This window comes from Telopea speciosissima, chromosome 2, assembly GCF_018873765.1.
Source record: "Telopea speciosissima isolate NSW1024214 ecotype Mountain lineage chromosome 2, Tspe_v1, whole genome shotgun sequence".
Lineage (NCBI taxonomy): Eukaryota > Viridiplantae > Streptophyta > Magnoliopsida > Proteales > Proteaceae > Telopea > Telopea speciosissima.
Genome location: NC_057917.1, coordinates 62,132,219 through 62,154,550, shown reverse-complemented (window position 1 = coordinate 62,154,550; position 22,332 = coordinate 62,132,219). Strand labels below are relative to the sequence as shown.

At 40.0% G+C, this 22,332-nt stretch overlaps 1 protein-coding gene across 2 annotated transcripts in view; it reads right to left on the bottom strand.

The window, feature by feature from the left end:
* The window catches only part of LOC122651437, a 60,643-nt gene that overhangs the window by 21,606 nt on the left and 16,705 nt on the right, over positions 1-22,332 (bottom strand). The window contains exons 2-3 of one of the 2 annotated variants that reach the window (XM_043844820.1): positions 17,756-18,061; positions 16,723-17,149 (exon numbers count right to left, since the gene is read on the bottom strand). In XM_043844820.1, the coding sequence (XP_043700755.1) occupies positions 16,723-17,149; positions 17,756-18,002 (674 nt within the window). In that variant the 5' untranslated portion in view covers positions 18,003-18,061. Of the gene's footprint in view, positions 1-16,722; positions 18,062-22,332 lie in introns of both variants that reach the window. The other variant, XM_043844819.1, reaches the window with a different exon arrangement.

The window sequence follows — 22,332 nt, the reverse complement described above, 5'->3', positions numbered from 1 at the left end:
TTTTTGGGGTCTGGAGTCTCTTCCAATGGAGGGACTCAACGTCCCAGTGATCGCCCTAATTCAAACAAGGGCACTATTAAATGTCAGTATTGTGGCAAGGAATGCCATACCAAAGATTTTTGTTAGAAGCTCCATGGTAAACTTGCAAATGGCAAAGGTGATGGTCAAGGGATTGGTTCGATTAAGGCACACCAAACCGAAACCACTAATGCTGCACCTATCGGGGCACCTCTCCCTCCGGAGGATTTGATGACTCAACTCCGCCGTTACCTTGCTTCGCCCAGTCTTATCCATCAACATCTGCAGCCACTTCCATGCCAGCCTCTTTAGATTCCCACTTTACCCACAAAGATATTTCTGTCGGTGGTCACTACGCCTCCATTGCATCCAATCCTTGGATTATTGACTCAGGGGTTACCGATCATATGTCTGGTTCATCTCATTCTGTCGGTGGTCTCCTCCTGGTTCTTCTGAAGTTGCCCTAGCCGATTTATATAGATGGCATCACCATTTGGGTCATCCACCTCTTGGGACTTTGGCCAAGATTTTTCCTGATTTATTTAACAAATGTAACCCGAACCATTATTTTGTGATGATTGCATTTTTCAAAGCAAACTTGTTCGGTCTATCCCCTTCTGATAATATAAGTTCAGTACCTTTTCATTTAATTCATTTTAATGTGTGGGACCCTGCCCGATGTGTTTCTGCTACTAGGTACCGATGGTTTGTTACGTTTATTAATTGTCATACGCTGGTTACTTGGATTTACTTGTTGCGCCACCGCATATTTGTCTCTCTGAGTATAAAGACTCAAAAAGGGTATAAATGTAATCATCCACCCTCTCACCGCATGTTTGTCTCTATGGCCGTGGTGTTCCATGAGAATGAGGCATATTTTCCCACTACCGCACCTCTTCAGGGGGAGTCCTCTCCACGGCTTCCGATTGCTCCAATCCCAAATTCGGTTCAGGTTCTAGAAGAAGACATGATTTCAGCCCAGGGGAAGCCCACAGCTTCTGTCCAAGATAAGCCCACGGTTCCATTGAAGGTTTTTGTTCATTCCAAGTCTGAAATGCAACAAAATGAAGCAACCACCACTGTGCTGCTCCAATCGTCACCTCCTGAGCCAAGTTCTCCTACACAGTCTCCATCTGGTGAGTCTTTTCCTATTTCTGATCCTACACTTGATATACCTATTGCCATCCGTAAACCTATTAGAACTTGCACTCTATACCCTATTTCCAATGTAGTCTCTTATGAGTTTCTTTCATCTTCTTTTCATGCTTTCATTTCCTGCTTGTCATCTTTTTCTATTCCTAAGGACAAGCAGGAAGCTTTGGCTGATCCAAACTGGAAGGCTGCTAAGGTAGAAGAGATGAGGGCACTTGGGAAAAATGAGACATGGGACTTAGTCACTCTTCCTCCGCGGAAGAAACCTGTGGGATGCAAATGGGTGTTTACTATGAAGCAGAAGATGGATGGTACTGTTGACAGGTACAAGGCTCGATTGGTTGCGAAGGGCTTACCTAGACAATTGGCATAGACTACCGGGAGACCTTTGCTCCTGTGGCTAAGTTAAATATTGTTCGAGTGATTCTCTCATGTGTAGTTAACTTGGGATGGGAGCTGCAGCAATTGGATGTGGAAAATGCATTTTTTCATGGGAACTTGAATAGGAAGTATACATGGATGTCCCTCCAGGATCTCTGGAATGAAAACCCATGGCCAAGTATGCAAATTGAAACAAGCATTGTATGGGTTGAAACAATCACCTCGAGCGTGGTTTGGGCGCTTTCATAAAGCCATAATGTCTATGAGTTACAAACAGAGCAATGCTGATCATACTCTGTTCATCAAGAAGAATGGTGAGCTGATTATTGTTCTTATTGTATATGTTGATGACATTGTGGTTACAGGAAGTTACATGAGTGAAATAGCCCGGTTGAAGACTTTCCTTGGTGCCAAATTTGAGATTAAAGATCTGGGAAAGCTACGGTATTTCCTTGGGATTGAGGTTACACGATTAGATCGAGGTATCTTCCTTTCTTAACAGAAGTATACACTCGACTTTTTGTCTGACACTGGGATGTTAGGGTGCAAACCTACAGATACCCCTGTCAAGGCAAATTTTTAGCTCAAGCAGAAGGATGGTGAACCTGTGGATAAAGGGGGATATCAGAGATTGGTTGGGAGATTGATTTATCTCTCTTGTACTAGGCCAGACATTGCATTTGTTGTTAGTATGGTCAGTCAATACATGCATGACCCATACTCTGGACACTTGGAAGTTGTTTAAAGGATCTTGAGATACCTAAAGGCAGCTCCTGATCGAGGGATTCTTTTTTCTTCTCATGGTCATCTGTGCATACAGTACTCTTGTTGGTGGAAACCTCGTTACTTGGCGAAGCAAGAAGCAGGCAGCTGTTGCTCGTTCTAGTGTAGAGGCTGAGTTTAGGGCTATGGCCCATAGTAATTGTGAACTTCTCTGGCTTCAGGATCTTCTCCAGGAGCTGTGTGTCCTTGTTCAGCTTCCCATGCAACTTTTTTGTGACACCAAATCAGTCATTTTAATAGCTTGCACACAACCCAGTTCAGCATGATCGGACAAAGCATATTGGAGTTGATCGTCACTTCATCAAGGAGAAGTTAGAACAAGGCATCATTTGTGTCCTTTTTATCACATCCGCAGTGCAGCTGGCAGAAGTGTTCACTAAGGGCTTATCTAGTAAAGTTTTTCATCCAATTATTACCAAGTTAGGCATGCTTGACATCTATGCACCAACTTGAGAGGGAGTGTTGTAATTTGGTTACAAGGGCAATTTTGTCTTATTTTATCCCTTAGGGTATTTATGTACTTGTTACCTATTCTAAAACATTCTCTAATCTATTATAAATAAAGTGGGCTGTGAACATAATGTCACAAGCCATTACTCCCAATTTCATCAGGTGGTATAATTTTGTTGTTGCACCCTTGCTGTTGACCTAATTTTGGGTCTGATCCAACCTCTATTACTGCTGTTATCAAGGGTTTTTTACTCCTGAATATCAGTACATATTAGTCGTGCTTGTGGGTTGGGTGTTTGTTCACTAGTTAGTGAACTTTAACCCTATCGCAACTAGCAGAAGACCTGGAATCCGATCTCATGGCTGAGATAGCCAATTCTCAATCTGATGAAGAACCTAATAGCTGATGCAGATCAAAGTTCCATGCCGCAGGAACAAGGCCCCAAAACCAGCCCAGATTGTTGTGGGATTCAACTACTGAGGGAGGCAGCCTGGTCTGATGATGTGGCAGGTTTTTGGTTCGATGGAGCATCATATAAGGCAGCCTAAGTCCAGATTGTGTGGAGATAATTCAGATTAAATTTGCAACCTTGCATATGAGTTGATGTAGATCGAGACATGAAGAAGAAAAAACCAAAAGACCGTTCACATGAACAGTGTCACAGCCCATATTTGCTCAGTTTGGGAATGGTTTTTAGTAGATCTGTTAGGCCTCATGGCCAGCTGGATGGAGCATGGTTTGAAGGCTAGTTGCGTGGAGACTTTTTCCCAAGAGATTGAGCTGCCAAGAGATAATTTAGGAACTCAGTTTGTCTTTGTGTGGGGGACTTAGTATTCAGTTTTACTTTCTATTTTTAGATTAGATTAGTTTCTAAATTCTAGGACTCTTTATTTTGCCAACTGATGGGAATGGATTTATTTGTAATTAGTTTCTAATTATGAAAAAATCTGTGTTTCTTTTCCATGCAAGAAAGAGTTGTTTTTATGTAATGGATATTTTCTATTTTTAGGATTCTTTATTGTTGTTAGTTAATTAGATTGCTATTAGGATTTTATTTTATCTCTAAAAGACTTTGATTGTAATAAATTACTATTTAAATAAAGAACAAGGCTGAATACAGTCCACGGTTGAGTTGGAAAAATGAACGAGCTTTGTTAAAGCCATTAATGGATGTGAGAGGCCATGAGTGAAAGACCTGGGAGAGAGTGGGATACTCGATCCAATCCTATCATTCTTTTCTATTTTCTATTTTCTTTGTTTCTATTTCAATCAATTTCATTGTGTGATCTGCTACGAGTTCTTCAATTGTTGCCTAGTATTTTGAAGATCAAATCAGCTTTAAAATTTATTCAAGAAGACCCTGCTTGGAGTTAGGTCCATCGTGATCCAGCTCTACTTTTATAGCCCTTCCTAACATCACAAAGAAAGCTCTATTTTAAAAGACAGTTTTGAAATAGAAGTTGGAACTTTATAGCCACCATCATCTATGGAATTGTATTACATGGTGAGATATGGAACCAGTGTGTACCTAGGAACTGATCACACGGCTGATTTAGAGGATCTCCATTCATATACTTGCTGTAGATTTGTACAAGGCAAATAAACTCAGCTTGAATCGCAATGGAAGGCATCAAATAATATGACTAAGATATCAGTTAGGCATCAAATCTTGAATTGGGAACTAAGTGATTGTGGTGTAAAACCAAAAACTTCTGTCTTAATCATGGTTCCCTTTTTATTTTCCTTTGTTTATATGAAATAAATGGGGATAGCTACACAAATCGTGTTTCATTTTCAACTCTTAGTTGTTAACCCAAATGTATCCATAAGTCTTTCACTATTTCTTCCAAGGTAATTTTCGGCCCACTCCTTGTTCTTTTCATTCCTTTAATCTGCACTGCATCACACCTTCAGGACGCATTCAGAGGTCTTTGTTGTACAAGCTCAAACCACCAAAGCAAGAGAAAAAGAGTGTCTCAGAAAGAGGAAAAGAACACAAGGGTCAAAGAGAACAAGAAACCCAGTCCAGATACAGGGCACAAAAACCCACCAACACAGAACACCCACGCCGCTTAACACTGCAAGTAGAGACAAGAAAAAAATACCCCTCGTCAGGCCACGGCCAATTCGCCAAAGCAACTCCAGTCTCCAGCTACAAAAATGTGTTAGGGATCTCCTGATGTAGGACAAAACATGAAGAAAAAGAGACCAAAACACTGTTCACATGAACAGTGTCACAGCCCCTTATTTTGCCTTGGTGAGAATATTATTAGAAGATCCTTGGTGGGGACGAAATGAGAATCCAAGCTTTGACAAGAAAGAGGATCGGCTGCTAGAAGACTTGAAGATCTGATTTATTTTTTGTTACTATTCTCTTAGTAGTACTTAGTTACTTAGTTACTAAATCTATTAGTTTCTATTTTAGTTATTTTTTCTTGTGGCTGAACTGTAAAGCCTAATAGTTTCTAATTTTAGTTAGGTTTTAGTAGTTTCTATTTCCCTACTTTCTATTTTCAGTTAGTTTCTATTTTAGGAAGTTTCTATTTTTATTGAGCTTGCCTAAGCTATAAATAGGCCCCCTATTGTAAGGAAGGAGCAGATTTTGAGAATAGAATTTTCAGGTCATGTTGCCATCGGTTATGGAGAAATTCCATGTTTCAACAGCTGGAATAGCTGTGGGTGAGAGACTCAGGCTGAGAGAGCCATTCCCCTAACACCCCCCCCCCCCTTTTTCTCTTCTATCTTCTCCTCCATTGCAATCGATCCCCTGTTGTGTTGCTGCTACCCTGTGATTAATACTAGTGCTGTGAAGACTCAATCGAAGGTTGCAAACAACTCCACAATCCAAGGCTATGCTGCTACTGCCTCCATTCGAGTGAAGACTGTTGCCGCTCCCGGACTTGAGTTCCTGCTGCAACTTCAGGGCTGCATATCTCCACCTTCATCCATCAAAATTTGCTGGGTTTTGAGCATAGAACCACACCATTAAACCCTCCATTCGATCCCCACTTCTACCCCATTCCATTGGCTACAATCCTTTATATTCACAAACCTTCTATTTTCATTCCCCCTTCATAATTTCACTTCTGTCCATCAAAATTACTCCAAACTTGCTGCAGATCACTTACTCACAAGACCTCCACTTGATCCTCATTGGAGCCCAAACAAAGTGCTGGTTTGTGAGATAACCCTTAGCCTTCTATTTTGGTGTTGCTGCCATATCTTCCAATTCAATCATCAGAATCAAGTGAGACTTTCAGCAGTGCTTCTACTCCATACAAGCACCAATCAACCTGAGTTTGATCCCTTTCCAATGGCTGGTTTGGTTCTTATTTACTAAGACTAAGTTACTAATTCTGATTTTGTTTCTAATTTGATGTTCTGCTGCAACCTATCATCGATCCTACTGTAGAGTGGTTCTTAATTGAACTCCTCCTACATTATCTCCCCCCCCCCCCCTTTTCAACCTTAAAGCCCCAGTTCTAGGGCTTAAATTTCGTCAGCAATTAGGGTAGGATTTTGTCTTAATCTTGTTATGCATAAAATGTTCACTACCATTTCACCTATAAACTCCAACTGTTAGGGAAGGGCAACATAAATGTATACATCAACACTCCCCCACACGTACACGCGAAGATCCCATGGTCCTTGCACGTGGAGCTCATGCAGCATTTACTTTACGCAGCACCGAGGGCACCTCCTAGGAGTCAAACACATGACCTGCCTGCTCTGCTACCATGTTCTCTACCATTTCACCTAAAAGCTCGAACTGTTAGGGAAGGGTAGCATAAATCTACTTCTTTTAATAGTTATACATGTTATCTTTTTTTTCATGGATTAAAAACAATATCAGTTTCAAGTCTCACTTTATTTATTTCTCTTCTTCACATAATTAAACTAGAAAGAAACTGTCAGGGAAGGGGAGAGCAGGGGGAATTTTTTCCTTAGGATAGGATATCTAGGGAGATCATTTTGTGGGTTCTAGACAAGAAAAATCTCTCAAGCATGGTTTTCAAGGATTATTGGGCTCAATGGTCAGACCGCACGGAATGTTGACTGCCCGGGCTCAGTCTCGTTCATTTTGTCATTATCCATCATCAAACCATTGGATAGGTGAGACTGTGATCAGACCATTCGCACCACCAACTCTGCGCCAGAGCAACTTGAGGCCTTCATTATTTTGAAAAAACTTAGTGATCAAGAAGATATGCTGACTTAGAGATATGTATGTGGGACTAGTAACTCATGTCACTACAATTTAGGGAGAGACAATTACAATAGATTTACAATGGGGCCAGCATTAAGCTTGTATACGTAATTCTTTGCATTAGTTATGGATAAGTTGACTAAGCATATTGGAGGAGGTTTCATTTCCTATGTTGTTTGCCAAGGATATAATCTAGATCACAAGAAGAGAGAGGGGTGCCATTTTAAAGCACCTGGACACCTAGGCGATCCCTTGACATCTATGATGCCAAACCTATTTCTTATTTGTAATACATTCTATGCAATAGCAACCAAACAATTTCTATTGTTGACCTCCACATTATTTCTGCAAATGATTTCCCAGACATAGCTGAAAAACAAAAATAGAAATCAAACCAAAGAGAATTGGCAACTTGATACTGTTTGCAATTTTCTGATTTGCTTAAACTTCGACAATGATATTTAATATAAATGTAAAATATAAAATGATTTGCATATTCAACACATGATTGTCATGGCGTCGCCATGGCGACGCCATGGCGTCTGGCGCTGGAGAGGGCTGCATGGCGACCTACGCCATGGCGACCCTCTTTGATTTCTTCTTCCGACTCTCTTTCCCTCTTCGATTTCTTCTTCGACTCTCTTTCCCTCTTGATTTCTTCTTCCTGTCTTCGATTTCTTCTTCCCTCTTCAATTTCTTTCGATTTCTTCTTCGATTTCTTCTTCTGTCTTCTTTCCCTCTTGATTTCTTCTTCTGTCTTCTTTCCCTCTTCGATTTCTTTCGATTTCTTCTTTCCCTCTTGATTTCTTCTTCAATTTCTGAATTTTCTTCTTAAAACTTGAGAAACAATAGAGAAAAATAAAAACATGGCTTGAGTATACATCTATTAACAGTTAAAAATAGAAAATAAAAAAAAAACACGGTCGACATGCTCGCCATGGCAACGCCATGGCGGCGACATGTCGATATATCGACGTGACACCCCTCCACCGACTTGGATCGCCGTGGCCTTGTGACAACTATGATTTGCATATTCAACACATGATTTTCCATTAGGGTCAGCGAAAAAAAACACACAAAATTCGGATCATAAGCCATGTTTGTGGAAGTTTGTCCAACCAGGTCTTGTTGCTGACCTGGATTTTGGATAAGTGTTTTTGTCTGACCTGGTTTTAATTAGGGTGTCTGGGTTTGAGCCACTTTCTCTGGAACCTATATATTTCAAGATATTTAATTTTAACAAAGTGTTATAATTTTGTTTATAACACTTTATTAGAATTAAATATGCTTGACATATATAGGAGACCAAAGTAATAGAAACGGAGTGGGGATAATAGTGGATAAAGATCTAAAGAAAGATGTAGTGGAGGTCAAAAGATTGGGTGATAGGATTATATCCATCAAGCAAGTGTTGGAGAAAGATGATACCAATATCGTTTGTGCCTACGCACCTCAGGAAGGATTGGATGAAAGTAGTAAGCGCCAATTTTGGGACCATTTGGATGAGTTAGTGCAGGGTTTTGGAAAAGATGAAACGATTATTATTGGAGGTGACCTGAACAGCCATATCGGGAGCAATTGTAGAGGCTATGAAGGTGTTCATGGAGGCTTCGGAGTTGGGGAGAGGAATGAGGATGGGACCTCTATCCTAGACTTTGCGGTAACTTATGATCTATCCATTGTAAACACTTTCTTTGCAAAAAGAAAGGAACACATAGTTACCTACACAAGTGGGATTCATACCAGTTAAATAGATTTCTCCCTAACTAGAAAGGCAGACAGAATGTCGTGCAAGGATTGTAAAGTTATTCCTGTGGAGAGTCTGGCCACCCAGCATAGACTAGTGGTCTTGGATATGTGCCTCAGTGCATAGAAGCGTGTAAGGAGGGAACCTATGTACCCTAAGATAAGATGGTAGAGACTAAAAGGGGCGTCCCTAGACACATTTACTAAAAATGTGGTCAAACAAGGAAGATGGAACTTTGAGGGAGACACCAATGTAATGTTGAACGAGATGATGACTTGTAATAAGAGGGTTGCCAAAGAAGTGTTAGGGGAGGCAAAGGGTAGGCGTCAGGCCCCTAGGGAGACTTGGTGGTGGGATGAGGAGGTCCAAGCAGCCATCAAGACCAAGAAAGAGAGGTTTAAGACATGACAACATACTAATGAAACAGAAGATAAAAAGAAGTATAATGAGGGTAAGAAGATGGTGGGGATGGCTAGGGCAAAGAAATATGAGGAGCTCTATATTAAGCTAAACACAAAGGAAGGGGGAAAGCTATTTATAAAATAGATAAAATGAGAGAAAGGAAGAGTAGAGATGAGGACATTGTGAGGAGATGGGATGAGTATATTTGTGAACTTCTAAATGGAGATAGTTCGATTATGACCGAACCGGTTAACAACATTATTCATCAAGACACCACACATCATAGATATGTACGAAAGATTAGTGAGCCAGAAGTTAAAGAAGCCTTAAGAAAGATGAAAGTAAGCAAGACACTAGGCACGGATGAGATCCCAATAGAAGTGTGGAAGGCCCTAGGAGTATGTGGGGTATATTGGTTAACCAAGTTATTTAACAAGATTATGAGTTCAAGGAAAATGCCAAATGATTGGAGGAGAAGCATTGTAATTCCGGTCTACAAAAATAAGGGTGATGTCCAGAGCTGCAATAACTATAGAAGCATAAAACTAATGAGTCATACTATTGAACTTAGGGAGAAGGTTATTGAAGCCCGTCTGAGAAGAGAGACTCATATCTTGAAGAATGAATTTGGTTTATGCCAGGTAGATCCACGACAGAAGCTATCTACCTACTGAGGAGGCTCATGGGAAGATGTTGAGCTAGCAAGAAGGATCTCCATATGGTCTTTATTGACTTGGAGAAAGCCTATAACAGAGCCCCTAAAGATTTAATGCGACATGTTCTTGCGAAGAGAGGGGTGTCAAGCAAGTATATAGAGGTAATTAAAAATATGTACAAGGGTGTGGTGACTAGTGTGAGATTTGTGGGAGGCTAGGGCAAGGAATTCCCAATTATGGTTGGGTTATATCAAGGATCAACCCTAAGCCCTTATTTGTTTGCGCTTATCATGGATGAATTAACCATGAACATCAAAGACGAGGTACCATGGTGTATGCTCTTCACCAATGATATTATTTTGGTGGATGAGACAAAAGCAGGGATTAACGCTAAGTTAGAGTTGTGGAGTTCGACCTTAGAAACAAGGGGCTTTAAGATTAGTAGATCAAAATGAAGTATGTGATGTGTAACTTTAGTCACACTATGATGGATGATGACATGGTGATAATTGAGGAGAGAGAGATACTGCCAAATGACTATTTTAGATATCTAGGGTCTATCATACACAAAGAAGGTGCCATAGATGATGATGTTTCACAAAGAATTAAAGTGGGACGGATGAAGTGGAGAGGTGCGACTGGAGTATTGTGTGACCGACGCATTCCTTTAAAAGCTTAAAGGAAAGTTCTATAAGATTGTTGTCCGACCTGCTATGATGTATGGGGCGGAATGTTGGGCAGCCAAGAAGTGCCATATAGTGAAGCTATGTGTTGCAGAGATGAGGATGTTAAGATGGATGTGCAGTAAAACTAGGAACGATAAAGTGAGGAACGAACGTATTAGAGCTGCTGTGGGAGTTGCCCCAATCTGCGACAAGTTCCAAGAATGTCGTCTAAGATGGTTTGGCCATGTGCAACGAAGGCTTGGGGACGCCCCAGTAAGTAGAAGTGATCTGATGCCAATTGAAGGACCTGAAAGAGCTAGGGGCAGGCCAAAAATAACCATAGGTGAGGACGTGAGGTTGTAAAGAATGACATGCTTAGTTTGGGTATTGTCCCAAGTATGACAGCAAATCAGGATCCACATTATCGACCGCATGTACTTGATATTTTCCTGATTTCCTGAGCTATCCTCTTTCCTCTTACTTTCATTTTTATTTTCCATTACTTACTTTTCTTATCCCATTTCTTCATTTTTAACCTGCATTCCTCTTCCTCTTACTTTGTTTTTGAAAGGATCCATGTAGTCGACCCCATTTAGTTGGGAAAAGGCTGAGTTGTTGTTGCTGTTGTTATAATTTTGTTTAATAGCTTTTAAGGTTTGAACTCCAAATCCAAAGGTTATGATTCACAACTTTAACCAAGCTTTTAATATCTGATTTAGGCAAAAGTAGCATGTCGAACTGAGATTTCAGGCATGATATGGCTGTCTAGAGTCTCCAGACAGTAACTGGGCCAGAAAAAAATGTCAGATGGGTCAGTCAAAATATTGCCACCAATATTTTGCATGCCTCATTGACGAAAGTAGAATGTTTTGACCAGGATATCTGGCCCAAACAAATCATAAGTACCATACCTCTAATAGATATATAGGTTCATAGCGGTCGAGCAATTAGGCATTTATGTTGCTCATAGAGGAATTATTTTTCCCTTTATGTAAAAGGAACTTGAAAGGTACATTTTTTCAGTAAGTAAAAAGGTTTATTCAGTGGTTGTGAAGTTTCCTCCAACTATATCTGCAACATAGAAGTCTGATTTGGTCATTCTGATTGCTGAACAGATAGGGTATCCTTGGGATTGGATACATACCAAAATTTTCTACCCATCTTGACCATCTCCATGTTTGGACACTTCTCGTATTTTCAGCAATCCATATTTTTCCAAAAGAAAAAAAAAAATTTATCAGTTCTCCATTCTCACGGGATTTACAACTAGGGCTGAAAGCTGAAACACGAGTGCATGTGTATAACATGTCCACAAGGTTGGGCACCATCCAAGCTTGCATGTGTCAGATAGTCCTCCAGTTTTGGAATGATCTAGAGAAAGAAACCATGGGCTCACTGCAGTAATAGGTGTAAGCTGGAGTTTGGTGTCATTTGCTCTTTGGCAATCCTGGTTTCTTGTTTTATGCTGTTTGTGTTGGTTTCCAATTCCTGCCAACTAGTGTATTTTCACTTTGGCCTTTTTATGTTCTTTAACCCTGGTTTTTGGGCCTAAGTTTTTATTCTTGGAAGTATTTAATTTGTCTTGTACCTTTATAGCTTGGCTTTGGTACTGATACCTTCCTTTTTTGGCTCCTTTGTTCTGTACTCTTTGTATACTTCCCCCTTAATGCCTAGAAACTATTATAGTATCAATCACAGACAGGCACATACAGAGTTATCTATAGCCTCATACCTTCTCCTCCTCCATCTATTCTTGTTCAGTCATTTACTCTTTACTTTACCATATAATTTATCTCGAATACCTTTCTTAATTGGAACTGGAGCAAGGGAAAAAATCCCATCACTTTTTTATATTTCCCTTTGCCATCTTTTCCATCCATAATCCAATTGTATAATACAAGAACTTCAGAGAGCTGATTCTTACTTGTGAAGTATTTAAGTTGATCCTTGGAGCGTTGCAGCTTTTATACAACAAAATTAACTAAAATTTAAAATTTAAAATTTCAACTGTGTGGGAGTCTATCTGTATGTGTCTGTTTGCAATAAAGAACAAGAGGTTGCAATTTATTTACAACCATCCCTCAATGCTTTGGGGAATTTTAATACAGAGAAATCAAATGATAATTGAAGAAATGAAGTTTGCAATACTTGTTCATGTTGATAGGGCTCTCTCTTTATGGATTGGTCAGCTACAAAGAATTCCACTTTTTTTGGGGGGGAGGAGGGGCGTGATAAGTGAGAGAGAAGGAAGCGTTCCTTAGTATTCAAGCTACCAGTTTCTGGGAGAACTGGTAGCTATCCAGCACAATTTGATCTGGGAGACCTAAACATCTTTCCTCTTTATATTTCCCCTTCTGTTTTTTGTATAACTGATTTCTCATTGTTTGGTGATTTCTCTAGTTCACCCACTTTGTGTTTCTAATTTGTAACTCTTCTTTCTAATTGCACTTCAATGAAAGTCTTCTTGATTGTTGCCTATCCAGGAACGGGGAAGATGGAACATTATCTTGTACCTCATGGTTGAGCCGTTGAGGTATGGTACATCAACCAATTAACAACAAAGGCAGTGCTCTAATGGACAGTTTCTTCATGCATTTTGCATCCAGTTCTGTTGTCTTACTGTTATCATATGAATTTTTCTACTACATTTGAGGAAAACTAGTTATTTAGTGTTAGCAACTCGTGATGGAAATGGGTAGGGTTATGGCTAACCCAAACCTGACCTCCGCAAATCTACCCTCAAAACAACCCCCAACCCATGAACAAGGTAGGGCAAGAGATATATGTGTGGTGTAGGACAGAAGATGATGAAGAGAGATTCAATAAAATATTGTTCCAAATAAGTAAGGCCCTCAATAAAGATCAAGTTCTTTTTTGCAACAAAACCCAAAAGAAACCCAATTAGGTGTTGCCAAACCCACAACAATAGGACAGGATGGCAGCTAGGTTACCATTTTAACCACTCCATTACATCCATATTAAAACCACCAGTTAAATATCCTATTGCTTTCTCCCATTCCTTTTTTTTTCCCATAATTTGTCTCACATTTTCTATCTTCTACATCCATCATCTTATTTTATAACATGACGAGGATCATAAATTATAATCACAGGATTCACAGGAGGACTGAAATCAAGGTTTTGAGTTGAAGGACTAATTCCTTCATTTGTATAGTGCTATCAGTGGAAGTGGAACTGATGCGGATCCATGTTGGGCACACTTCAGCGCTCATGTTGCCCCATTTCATCATATAAAAAGATATAAATGTTATTTTAGACAACACAGTGAGTATTTTTATTCTATGTGGGAGGAATATGTTTTTCTAATTTGTGACTGTCGCAGTGTCGCTGTTAATAAATCATTATATGCTGATGTTTCTTCTTTTCTATTTTTGTGAAATGTGGGTGTCAGGAGGATTGATTGTGTCATTCTGCTTTTTTTTATGTAGCTCATAATTATGCTCCTTATATTTGTTGTTGCAAGGCTCCAAGACTTGCTCCTTGTTAGCTTAAATAGCTCCCTCTACTGTCTTGTGAAAGTTATATATGATCAAAGATGATTATAAAATGATGATCCTCATCCAAAAGTTTCACTGATCATCAGCATTTGCAAATTAGTTGCAAAGATCAGTGGATGAAATGACTAATATGACTCAGTTTAATACAAATGCTTTACAAGGATAGAAAAAGTTGAATTCTTTGATTGATGACTGCTCTTTCTGATAACAATGTCATAAAAAATTCTGATTCATGAATACAGTCAGGCCACTTCCTAACACTTCAATAGTATGGAGCCAGAAATTGGCGCCAGTGTACTATTCCTAGTCACTTAAGAGTCTGGGATATTGTGAATAACTCGTGTCTCCAAGCTGCTAAAAAAATATTTGGGAAAATTTTTATTGAGAATGATGGTCAATACTATGTGAGTAGTTTGGGCCAACCAGTGCAACGGAAAAAAAAAATACAACTTAGGATTCAAATTGTGTGATTTAAATCCAATCATACCAAAAAGGATTGAGTGCTAGTACAGATTGATTTCAAGGTTCAAATTTCATTATTGACTATTCAACTTTAATAAAAAAATCTTAAGGCTGTATGAGTCATGGGATTTTAGTGTTCCAAAATGAAAGTTTGAGGGGGGGAAAAGGGGAGTTTTGACATTGTTTATTTTAACAACCAGTTAGCATACAATGGAATCTATTCATTCTGGAAGCCTAACTAGATTATTCTTGTTGCTTTTATCACCTTGACTGAAAGTTGGAGAAGGTAGAGTTTGTGTGGGTTTAAGAAAAAGAGGGAAAAAGCTTGCAATTGTAGCCTTTTGGAGTTGTCATGAGGTTTTAAGTGTTTCTATCTACATGCATTAACATAACTATATAAGTAATCTTCCATTTTATTTGAAGCTATCATCTTACCTCAAATTTGCAACCTAAAGCAAGGCACTTGTGCCTTCTTTAAACTTCTAATTTGAAAGTCTAGTGCTTGCTCCTTTTCCTTCTTCTGGTTTCTATTTTTAAACTTGAGACTGCCAAGGAAAGCTATGGATATAAGTCATATAACTTGGGAGCAGTGCAGCATGCTATATCTGGGTAAACAGGACAATTCGAAGTGCAATCACTGTAAAAAGGGACCATTTACTCATTTAGTGATGCTTTAAACAAAGCATCAGTTACTTCAGACAAGACGAATTTTCTCATCAAGGTTTATCCAGAAAACATTGGAGGAATAATTCCAAGTAAACTTCAGATGTATCATGAGGCAATAATGGAGCAAAGGAAGAAAGGCAAATCTTCTTGTCAAGGTTTACCCAGCATACTATTCGTAAGTAGAACTCTTCCTCTTGCCACCACTGGTAATACTCCTCTCAAATTTTTCCTCTCAAAGTTGCGGTTAAGCAAATAATAGTATTGGGTTTACCGATAATGGAAGGATCAGGTAGTGGCAGTGGCACGGTAGTGGGTTAAAACCCAGACCGCAAGAAATTTATTACCAAGGATAAACAGTTGACATTAACAATAGCAAGAATCAAAGATCATGGATTTTGGGGTGGCATTACATAAGATACCAGAAATCAGGCAATTATCTAGTTCAGGAGACAGTATCGCTCTGTCCAGAGATGAACATGATAATTGATGTAGACCTAGGAATTCACGGAAGCCTCTTCATCAAACCACTATTACATGATCATGGAGTTTATTCTTTGGCATCTGTGTGCCATGTCTTCCCCGACTTGGGCCCTTGACTGACAAGTTGAACTCCTTTACTAAATCCATTGCTCTGGGAAGAAGTCCCGTTGATGATCACTCAACACCCATATTAAGAGGGATACTATTTGAGCCAAATGACATTTCTGTCCCTATAGTTTTGGAATCAGGCTTCAAAATTGTCAGAGCCAATTAGTTTTTCGTAGATTTATTAATATTTAATTGTTCTACATTATCAATTCCATGTTCTGTATTTTCAGAAACTTACACAAGAATTGAGTTAATGGAGGAGCCAGAACATTCAAGAGTACAAGTCATTTCCTTGTTGCTGAACATGTCAAACAAATAGATTATGAGTGTGATTTTAGTTTAGATTCTATTGTATTATACCACTGGGTACTTTATGGCAATTTTCGGTCTTATTATACCACAGGGTATTTTATCAAAATTTTCAGCCTTCACTTTTTTCCCTCTGTTATTAGCAGATAAATTTATTCAACGTAGCTGAAGAAAAATATATTATTGTTTCAAATTGAAATTATTTCAAAAGGAAAACTATGGAGTCTGGAAAATAACTAATTGAGCAATCTGAAGAACTGTAGACCAACATTCTGAAAGTATATCTGGAACTGGCAATTCTACCACATTTAAGGTTTTCTTAAGATGGTTATCAATTTATCATATAAACCAATTGCCAACAACACTTGTGAAAACAGTGTAGCACATCTCCAAGGTGAGACTCCAAGTGGGCAGACCCATCCTTGCATGTGTGTTCCATGTACAAAAAGTCATTAGTAGCATGACTTTGACAGGCACCCACAAACTTTTTACATTTCCCCCACACCCATATTTCCTCTGTTTATTGAGGATCGATTGCAAATATGAAATTTCCATTTCTAATAGATCAATAAAAGCACTCAAAGATCACATTTAGATGACAATGCCAGTGCATAAAAGTGAAGAAACAGTTTGTAATTTGCATAGACAGGAATAATAGTATATGGGAAAAAAGAAACATATGGACGAGATGGAATTTGCAAAGTAGCTGAAAGAAACCTTTTAAAGAAGGCAACTGCTGACACAGTTACAGATGCATTTAGCTGAAGGGATCCATCCCAGAGTTTTTCAACGCCTGGAGGAGCTACTTTGCCTGCAAGTGACTTGCTTTTTCCATCCATATGCTGATCATATCCAAAACTGTGCCGAACACGAGATTTGGCAGGATTATCAGCATTTCCAGGCGAGATTTTCTCCCTCGAAGTAGGTTTCACATTCCCTGAATCTGATCCTACTGTTTTCTTAACATCCTTAATGTTCTGATCTGCAGGGCATTGATCTCTGTCCTTCAGTTTAACTCCTAAACCCACATCAGAACTGGCAGATCTTATTTCACTGTTAGGATTTTCACACGATTGATCATTTTTCTTTCCCTCGATGCATACGGAAGTTTCCCATGAAGTGTTCAAATTTTGAGCACTATTCTGAACCTCTATGGAAGAAGCAATGCTACTAGTGCCTTGACTACCTTCTTTTCCATCAAATTTTACAGAATGCATCAACTTTTCATTTTTAACCAAACTCTGCTCTGACATCTCCGAGGATCTCAAACTTTTAAAAGACACACAGTTCAGTCCCATTGTTGGATTAGCTGCAGCAAATTGATTTCCATGGCCAATGTCCATCTCATCCTTTAAAGGAGTACCATCCTGAGCTTTTCCAATACATGCATCAGCTGAATTCAAATAAAAGGGAAACTTGTGGGCTTCAGTTTGGCTGGCTGTATTATGTACTAGGTGTTGAAGATCAGGTATTTTAAGGATTTCCTCACCTGCCGACTTGAGTGAAGGTGGGGGTCCTTTATGATGAAAAGATTGAGGCAGCATACTCGAATTATTCATTTTTTCAACTGCAAATTGTGGTAAGTGCATATTGTTGTTCTGCCAAGTTGTTGAAAAGTTAGTCAGATGATGATGTTGGTAGTTCCCAAATTGAGTGTTTTCAGTGTTTGGCTCTCCAGACTGAGCAGTTTGACTTGAAAATGTTCCAAAACTGTTCTTTTGCATATTCATCACTGAAAGTGCACTATTCCCATGCTGTGCGTATGACTCTCTAGGGAAGGAATTTTCTAGAACTGACTCAAAAATGCCATCAGATAAGTTATTTCCCTGTTGACTCAAAGCTGATGCTTTCCTTTTCCTTGATGATTCTGCCAGGAAACCCTTATCAGGAACACCAATGGGAGGTGGGACTATCATGTTCTCCAAAGGGCTAGGCTGAGGCCGAGGAGGACCCATCATCTGACCTGGGAATGCCATGTTTTGTTTCTTATGCCACATTATTTTGGTCAACTAACATCCAGCAGAACTTGGGAAAGAAAACCAAGTTGCACCAAGATCTGTAGCCAAAACAATATAACCATTAAAAAAAAGAGTTTAAAGAAATCCATGTGTAAGGTAAGGACTAAACTAAAAACTGAAAAACAAACAAAAGAATGGTGTTCCTAATTCTATCAAGAGAAAGAACAATATATTGTTACATTGCCCGGTTGTGGCTATATTTAATTGAATAAGGGTAACTGTCCTTCAGAGTTCATTATTTACTTGATAATGGCAACTAAGTAGCCAAATTAAGTCGCGTCAGTTGAATGCAATTGTAAAACAAGTTAATTAGAGTAGGGGGTGGTCAAAGTAGAGATATCCTCAGTTCCACGCTACCATATGTGAAATCCAGAACCTGCCGAAAATTTTATAAGATGCAAGAAGGCTCAAGCTATTGGAGTTCAGGTCATATAAAGATATTCTATTGTGTGGGAATCTTCTGAATCAAGAAATTCTTGTCGATACAGCATAGAAAGGATTATAACGGTTACTAATTCCATATTCAAACAACATATCAGAGATCAGATTGGAGCACAGTTGTCAAGTCAGGCAACGCCTAGTTGTCCAGGCGACTTAGTTGCCTTGGTCGCCTAGGTGGGCGCCTTGCTTGTAGGCCCCCCTCCAACGGCTTGGGTCACCTAGACACCGTGAAAACTATGGGTTGGAGATAGTAGTATAACTTCTTTTTGGGAACACAAATGATGACACAATGTCCCTTTTCAAAGACTAAACAGTATTCAAGTGGCTGACCCCACAAATTAGCAAAAATAATGGATGAGGAGCATCTTTCTTACATTTAAAGAAATCTCTTTTTTATAATCATTATCCTCAAATCTCTACCATTATTTTTTTAGCAGAACTCTATTTTATTAGCCTAATACTGCGTCACAAAAGTTCTTATTTCTTAATGGCTTTATGAAATACAAAACCTGCAATATGGAAATCTATCTTTAACTCCTTATCTCTGACACATTGTTAGGAAGTTGTTCAATTGCATTGGTCCAAATTCACACCAGTTATCTCCAAAAGAACATCTATTTTACTCTGGAAATTTACAACTAGGGAATAACTTTTCGCGGAGGGGGCAAGGGGAAGGTCTTCAGCGAGGGAACAATTAAATGAGGTGCATTTCTATTTTCATATTCCGAAAGATGATATAATTTGGCCATATGGAGTTTCTGATATCTATCACATGCCACATTGTTAAGGACAGGCATTGATTAGACACTGTCAAGGTTCATTCTATCAGTATGCTAAAAAAGGACTGTGAATCAACCTTAGCTAGCATAACTTATTTGTATCCATCATTCCCTCTATAAATAAATAAAGGTCTCTGTCATTTTGACAAACCAATCTATTCTTCTCAACTTGGTATCTGAGCCGAATACTTCGGGTATTTTTTGAAAGTTTTTTTCCGCTACTACAAGAAGTCAGCCCTATGCATTAGAGGCTTCAGCCTCCTAAGGCTGAGCATGGCCACCTAAGACGTGTCGCCTTCACTTACCTACTGACTCACTAACCACACTATGACCATGTGCCCTTACGACATCCCGCCAGTCACCAGGCCCTCACCGACCACCGCTAGGGTTCCTGCCCTCCCCGCTGATCACCACTATGGACCTCAGTCCTCTTGTAGTGCATCGCCAAGGGCCCCTACCCTCTCCTCGACTTCTCACTGTGCACCACCAGGCCTTTCCAAGGCCCCGCACACACCTCGCCAGCCCTCTTGCGTCGACTACCAGGGCCTCCGCCCCTGCCGCCTCGCATGGGCTCCCAGACCCCTCTGTTGTCTCGCATGGGGCTCTCAGGCCCTTTGGCCGCCTCGCGTGGGCCTCCTAGGCCCTTCTATCGCCTCACTATGGCTCCCAACCCCTTCTGTCACCTCACCAGGGTCTCTCAGGCCCCTTGCCAAATCTTGTAAGGGCTTCCCGCCCTTGTCGCACCCTGCATAGGCCTCCAGGCCCTCTTGCTGGATCTCGTCAAGGCCACCACGTCCTGCCACGCTGCTCTTGGTCGTCTTTTATGTGTTTCTATCTTCAGCTTATGTATCTCCTCCGGTGAGTGAACCCTACCTCGGGCTTCGTCCCGCTTATTATTTTTGTCTCACATTTACCTCTTTACAAATGGCGAAAAGTAGTGCTACCTCTACAGGGGGAGTTGAATGTGGTGTGGTGGGGTTGTCTTGGAAGTTGGAACCCATGGCCATAACCCTACTCTTCAGATAGGCCCTACTAAGTTGAATGGGACCAATTATTTCACTTGGTCCCGAGCATGCCTTCTCACTATCCGAGGTAATAATGTTTTGGGATATTTGAATGGTGACATTCCCAAACCAACTGATCCGACAGCTGGTAATACTTGGTTGGCCAACGATGCTCTCATCATGTCATTTTTGTTGAACTCCATGACTCCACTGTCTTTGTCTGTTAAATTCTGCCAAGGCACTATTGGATGTTGTCAAACAAACATATGCACAGTCAAATAACTATGCACAAATATATGAACTGCAACGGCAGGTTCGTGAGACTACCCAGAAGGATTTACCCCTTCCTGCTTACTACCCCACTCTTAATACACTATGGCAAGAATTGGACTTCTATCGTTTTGTTTCCAGGGTTTGTACCACTGATGCTTGTACATTTTAGGAGGGTGAGATGGAAAGGGTGTATGATCTTCCACTGAGTTGAACCCAGAGTATGATCAGATATGTGTTCAGGTTTTTGGCCGCGATAAATTCCCCACTTTGCTTGAGGCTTACAATTTGGTTCAACATGAGGAATGTCATCGCTATGTTATGTTGCCCATTCTTGCCCCTCCTCGTTCTACACATGTTACTACTCCTCAGGTGGATCTTAGCACTACGAATAAACCAACTGCTCCTTCAAAAGAGGTGGTAAGGTGTGATTACTATGGACATCCCTGTCACACCAGAGAAACTTCTTGGAAGCTTCATGGTCGCCCTATAGGAGGTGAGTGTGGTGGGAAATAGGGTTCTTCTTCTCGCCCTTAGGCTCATATGTCTGAGAGTATTGATGGTTCCTCATCCACTACAGTCTCATCTTTCTCTCCAAAACAGATGATGGCTATCCAGCATATGATGACACAGCTTGGTAATGCATCTCTGACTCTAACTATGGCTTCTTCCACTACACCTGCTTCTCATCTTGCCCAATCAGGTATCTTTCATGTTTCTTGATGCAAATTAATCACCAAATAGGGCTTGTTTGCTTAGGAATAAGTTTAGGGTTGGGTTATATACATGTTGGGACTTTGAAGTTTGATCCCATGGAGTTTTCTATGTAATAGGCCACTTTTATGGGCCTTAAATATGTAATTAGGTTGCATACGGGATTCCTTAGTTTTATTTTTATGTAATTAGTGGTCATGTGATCACTTAAGAGATAATGTGACTTGGTTAAGTGGTCATGTGACTATTTAAGTCGGGCTGGATTAGGACTCTATAAGTCCAGCCATGTTTTGAGTCTATTTCCTTCAGTATTTTAGTTTCCTAGTCAGTTTAGGCTACCTAATAGGTTAAGGATTGGGTTAGGCCTTTCCTTTTTAGTAGGAGTCTATTTTTGAGTCTTTTATATAAGGTTGTAAGGAGGGGCAAGTATTGAACACGAATTGACATTAATGAAAAGGTTTTTGCTGCTGTTCTTCTCCATTGAAGATTTGTCTTATGTTTGATCAAGGCTGGTGGGATTGGTGTTTAATCCAATCAACACCTCGCGGTGTGAAGCCCGCGTGGTTTTTTTTTTTGGTAAATAATTATATTACCGAGCCCCAAGGGGGGGCAGGAAAGAAAGAACCCGAGAACCAATGTACAAGAGGGGCAAAGAGGAGGGGGAGGGGAGAAAGAAAGAAAGAAGGAAGAAGGGGGGGCGATCCTCCAGCCTACGCAGAGGAGGAGGACCGCAAAAGGGCAATATCAAGGCCCCAACTAGTCAAAATGTGCCTGTTTCTAGGGCTATCCGAGAAGGGCCTCTGTCGGATACAGATGAGCTTGGAGGACACATCAAAGGAGATGGCTTTCCAAATACATCAAAAGATCTAGAGTTGGAAGTCCATCTCTTGAGATTCCTTTCCATCCAGATATGGTGAACAGCGGTGCTGAAGACCAGTTTTCCCGCGTGGTTCATTGAAGATCTCATTCAAGTTATTTCAAGTTTTGATTTTTATTCAAGATTTACAATCAAGCAAGCTGCTGCCAAGGAAATTTTGCAACAACAATAAGTTTGAATCATCCCCAACCCCAACCATTCTTCTTCTAATCCTTTCACAGCCC